Source organism: Cibotium barometz, chromosome 31, assembly GCF_041138505.1.
Source record: "Cibotium barometz isolate CiBa-2024 chromosome 31, ASM4113850v1, whole genome shotgun sequence".
NCBI lineage: Eukaryota > Viridiplantae > Streptophyta > Polypodiopsida > Cyatheales > Cibotiaceae > Cibotium > Cibotium barometz.
In genome coordinates this window covers 48,991,375-48,997,156 of record NC_141076.1, presented here as the reverse complement: position 1 = coordinate 48,997,156, position 5,782 = coordinate 48,991,375, and the positions used below count along the sequence as shown (strand labels likewise).

At 36.0% G+C, this 5,782-nt stretch overlaps 1 protein-coding gene across 1 annotated transcript; it reads right to left on the bottom strand.

Annotated features, from left to right (window-relative positions):
• Positions 1–1,962: 1,962 nt before the first annotated feature.
• LOC147620970 (palmitoyl-acyl carrier protein thioesterase, chloroplastic-like) lies at positions 1,963–5,531 on the bottom strand. The gene is made up of 6 exons (XM_086825492.1): positions 4,830–5,531; positions 4,014–4,147; positions 3,567–3,680; positions 3,277–3,451; positions 3,022–3,090; positions 1,963–2,547 (listed from the first exon to the last, which is right to left on the bottom strand). Exons 1-6 carry the CDS (start codon positions 5,307–5,309, stop codon positions 2,152–2,154), a joined length of 1,368 nt encoding a protein of 455 aa, XP_086681618.1. The 5' UTR covers positions 5,310–5,531; the 3' UTR covers positions 1,963–2,151.
• Between the last annotated feature and the right edge of the window lie 251 nt (positions 5,532–5,782).

Sequence of the window (5,782 nt, the reverse complement as noted above, 5' to 3'; positions counted from 1 at the left end):
GCCTTTGCCTCACATCGATGCGAGCCTTCATCGTCAACCATGCTTCAGCTTCAACATTGTATTTGCTTTTGCACCTGTCTTCTACTTAAAGTCTCCTCACGTCAGAGGACCTCTTGTACATATTTTCACTCACCATCATATATACACTCACTCACCCATTTCATGCTGTGTTGTTTTGCTCTAATCTCTCGTCGTACATCTAGTCCTTTCATCCTTTTGCCCTCACATAATAGGGGATAAATCTAGGTAGAGCTAAAATATAGACCTAAAAAGGTAAATTCAAATAGCCCCTAGAATATATTACATGGAATTTCCTCATTATTCCTTCCCTCAACCATTTCTTAGCTAGTAAAAAAACCCCAAAATATATCAACCTTCCCCTAATGAAACTACATCTACTTTGGGGGGGAAATGGGGTAAGTTGCAAGAAATTATAGATTACCCATTAAGACAAAATTAGTAGGGAGTTTGGGAAATTCTCAATTCCCACTTTGCAAAGATTAACAAATGGAGAGCATAGTGAACCTTATCAATATTTTGACAAAACCCCCTCGTGACATATTCTTGGAAAGCTCTTGATGTGCAAATTCTAAATATATAATTTGACAAAATTGGAGTTGGTGTGCTCAAGATACTGTAAGCAGATCACCATTCAAAATTCCCAAAATATGGGGATTTTCCCAAACTCCCTAATATGTTATTCATTTACCCAAAAAGAATTTACATGTTTTTAGCCTTAGTATATCTAAGTTCTCTAAAATGTGTGTTTTTACCAAGTGACGTATCATGGGCTGTATACAAAATATATGTTTAGCTCCAAAATAACCCTTATAAATTTTGAAGGATATTTTTTGCCAAGGCTTTCATAATATATAGAGAGAAGCTCCCCAATGCTTGTAATTTTTAGACTTTGAAAACAATGAATTGACAGCCCTTGGTAGAGTCATAGAGGTTGGTAGCTCTATTGTAGTAATGTGGCACTTTAGGCACTTGATTAACATTAAACTATTATATTTGGAGATTTGTAAGCCTTAGAGCACTCTTTCAAGGATAACGTTTCATAGATGTGCTATTATGATGTGCTTTATTTATTTGTTAATTCACTCGGGGGGGGGGGGGTGTACTTTTAGGAAGCCCTACATATAACATGCATTCAAAGGGTATCTGTGAGTTTTGACTTAATAAAATGGCCTCCTTTTTCTTTATAAACTTACGGGTTTTTTTTTTCAAAATGCCATTTAAAACCACCTTATGTAAGTAGATCTCTATAGATTTTTCTCAAAATCTTGGTTAAAAAAACCCCTCCTAATGATCACATGTTTTTAAGTGAAACCCTAAATTAATTTAAGTCTTTAACACCAAGCTTTTTCTATGTACAAAAAAATTTAAGACTTTTTTTTGTGTGATTGAATATCAGTGGAGATGTTTATGTACAACTCAAATTTTTTGAAAGATTGAGTGTCTGAATCCCAAGGGTTGTATGTAGATTATATTGTGCAAAATTAAAACAAGCAATTGATCTAGTGTCCACTATAGAGAAGAAGAGAAAATAAAGCTAGCAATGTTACCATCTTATTATAGAGATATATTCATTGATTTGTTATTCCAATTCGTTAGTTTCCAAGCTCCTTTAATTCCATCGAGTACCTTAAATCTCTTTTTTTTGTAATTTGATAATAATGAAAATAAATCTGAACACACTATAGATAATGTCCTAGCTTTTTCATTATTTACAAATTCTAAGAATTTGAAGTGGTATGGGGTGAAATTTTTGGAGATAAAATAGCTTAACATATTTGTAGAAAGACTTTAAATACTGGAAATAAAAAAATATGGATTACCAACAAGTTTCATAATTTATATAGTTTGTATGTAGGATTATACATAATGATGAACCACTATACAAGTCCCTCCACTTTTTTTAAAGGGACCAATATTTCATATCAATAATTGAGGAGGAGAGGAAAAAAATCTTACTTTTGTACTTTATTTTCTTGTGTAATGAAAATTTATTATTTTTCCACAGTAGTGTCGGCATTGCTCCTTGTATTTTAGAGCATTCTCCACATAAAGCTAGTTGTTGCAATGTGGGAGACCTTTATATTAAAATGCATATCTATAAGTTTGGAGTACACTGTTTTATGATTCCTATTAATTTTTGGAGGGCATCATCCTCCATTGGGTTCGACCTCTCACAATTTCTACCCCATCATTTTGTAGCCGTAGCAAGTGGGTATATTGAAGGGGATGATATGGTTTATTGACATCTTTGTTTATATTAAGAAAGTCTGAGCTGAGATTGGTCATGTTGAGCATTGATGAGGGTGATGATGGGATTAAGGGTGAGTAGGGTTCCACTATGAGTTGGGTTTCCTCCTTTGAGCTGCCTATTCTATTAACCAAATTGCTTATGCTCTTATCAATATGCAAAGTGATGGAATCTGGACTTGTAAGGGATTGTACAATATCCGATTGCCCGCACTCTCTACGATACTCCAAAGTGATGCTTGCCAGCTCATGGTTTTCATGAGTTGAAGTAGGCACATTCTAAAAACACAAAAGAAAAATAGTGTTAAAATCTCATGTTTTTTATTTGTAATTTGACACACAATAATATATGAAAATTTCACCAAGAGTGATGATTTGGTGTGATAATTTATAGTAATTTATTTGCCTTTTGTTAAAATAAATACCCCCTTCAAAAAGCATGGTTTTAAACTAGAATTGCAAGCTATGTGATGTAATGCTTTCTATAAGGGGAAGGCAATGTTCAAAAGGCAATACTTTGTGATGTCCCATTTACTATCTCCATAGCACATATTAACTTACTTCATGGTGATTTTATTTCTATATAATGTTGAAAAGTTTGGTTTTTATTTCTAGTCTTCTAAATGTTTGAAAATGTGCCTACAAAGTGTCCATAACAATTATTTTAAATTTCTTTGAATATTAATAATCTTGAGATTTTTTATTTGAAATTTTAAACCACCATATAAATTGAATAGGCTCCAAGTATTTTACCTCTAACATCCAACCAACATACTTCACATTGTTTACATGTTGGTTCATGTCAAGGTCACTTCGTCGTGGCTGCAAAAATTACAAATTCATATATTTGTTAAGACAAGGTGACACATTATGTGTGTGTCTGTGTGTGTATGAGAGAGAGAGAGAGAGAGAGAGAGAGAGAGAGAGAGAGAGAGAGAGAGACCATAAGGTGCAAATGTGGGTCTAAATACTTTCATCTAGGTACATGTATGTTTTTTCTTTTAGTACCTGAAGATTAGAATTGATGTACATGGCATCATCACCAAGCTTGCATATCTTTGAATCACTGGAATCAACATCTTTGATTGCACATCGATCAATGAACCAAGGAGAAATTTCCCCACGGACATCTTCTGGAATTTTAGAGAGCCTTCTTGTTTTTTGGTTCATCATAACCCATGTGCTACATATATTCAAAAAAGTATAATCATCTGTTTGATTGAAGTTCAAAGCATAATTATGCATTTAGTAATTATATCTAATCAATACAATCTATCATACGCTTCAATAAATCTCACCTTGTGGCACGAGCTAGAATTTCTCCACTCTTATAATTGCGCACTAGCCAATCTCTTCGCATACCATTTTTCCCAGATGCTCCCACCCAAGTGTCCAATTCTAGGACATCACCCCTGTGAAACAAGAAAATAATATCTCATAAGACACCATCTTTCAAAAGTATGCACTAATACTAATCATCAATGATGAATAATAAAATAGTCACTAATATATCTATCTTTCTAAAAATGCTATCTTTATGCACAAGTTGAAATTAGTCATCCATGACATTAAAAAAAAATACGGATCCACCTAGAGTAGCTGTTGTTGAAGATTGTCACACAAATTTAAAAGCCGGGGATAAATCGTGGTGGTGTGAATTCCTTTGTATAGAAGAGATAAGATGAGTTATCTCACTTTTGCTTAATCAAATAGTTAATATCATTAGTGAAAAACAAACAACATACCATTTAGGATATCTCTCCACTTCAACTTGCATTCGAGTTACGACCCATATAAGGTGATTTCGTATCATTCCATGGGTTGCACCAAAGCCATCTCCCAATAAACCGGACATCCACACATGATTTAACGCACTTTCCTATGGTCACATATTCAAAACACAAAGCCATCAAAAAGTGAACAAAACACAAGAGCCTAGGTTTACAAAATTTTTTAGGTGAGTAGTAATTGATGATGCTTTGTAATTGTATGTAAGGAGTGCCATGTTTTTGTTTTGTCTGATGAAAAGGTGGCAATGAGAGTTGTGTGAATTCAAAGATAAGCTACAAGGGTAATATTTTGTAACTTGAAGTAATGATTTTTTCTGCGCTATTAAAAGAAAAATGCTACATATAATTAAAAAAAAACTAGACAAGTTCTTGTTCCATGCTAAGCATGCCTTTTTTAATTTTGTTTGTAATTTTAACAAAATGAAAGGCGCCAAGAAATTGTGCATGTTAGATACAGCTTACTATGAGCATGTGATAGCAAGTTATACATGTTTGTCCTTGTTAAATACAGCTGACTCTATGAGCATGTGATAGCAAGTTATACATGTTTTGTCCTTGTTAAATACAGCTCTTTAGAAATGAGAGCATGTGATAGAAATTTATACATATTTTCTCCTTGATGAATTGTTGTATAAACCTAGGTATTTATAAATATTTTCTCCTTGATGAATTGTTGTATAAACCTAGGCAAGGATTGAGATTTATAAATTATTTCTCCATGATTAATTGTTGTATAAACCTAGGTAAGGATTGGTTAATGAGCCTAATTACCTGGAAGTGGTTGAGAAATGTCTCCAAGGAAGCTGTTTTGTCAACGCCAACTTCATAGGACCGGATAACGAAGGTTTGCCGGTAAACGATGCCACCTTCCACGAGCCTCGCTTGCCGGAACGGCTCGACGAGTATTTTGGTTGTTGGGATTCCCAAAACCAACTTTGGATCCACGACATTGGAGGAGGCGGCAGCCGCCGCCGCCGCCTCGGCCGCATCGTCTTGCACGACATTGTTTGCTCCAAATGCTGCAAGCACTGCATCAGCCAACACAGAGCCCTTCTCCGAAGCTATGCTGGTGATCATACTCCCCTCAGAGGCTTTTAGCGCCTTCTGTGTCGTGCCATTCACCGTGGGTAGCTGCTGCCCACCTGCGGTCGTCGGTGATGTCTTCGCACAAGCCCGCACACTCGCTGTTCGCCTCTCCTGGCCACCACTCGATAGAACAGAATTAGACGCATGATTAAGGGCCAAATCCATATTGTTTCGAGATCAAAGATCTGGCCTTCTTCCTTGATCTTAATCTTAATTGTAAACACTTCCTGGCCAAGCAGCTACAGCCAGATTTGCATGCTGCTGTTGTCGCAAGAAGGTGCTCAAACAGATGCGAGCGCTAGCTAAATAGAGTCTCAATTATTAGTGCTTAGCTGCTAATCGCGAGGATGGAGTGATCAAGCTGCAAGCCCTTGTTTGAGTGCAAGCTGCCCCAACTTTGGGTGTCTGCAGTCAGCTGAGAATGCGAGCTTATATACAGCAAATCGAGACAAATGGACTACTGCCAAGGTCTCCATTGGAGCTTGGGCAGTAAGACGGATTGGGCGAGGCACTCTTGAAAGAAACAAAATAGCTGCGATAGGCTGAGAAACGAGGCCAAAAGTAAGGCTCGACACTCCTGCAAGCTATGGAGATGGTCTGTCTTATATAAACTTATTATAAATATATAATGTGGGGAA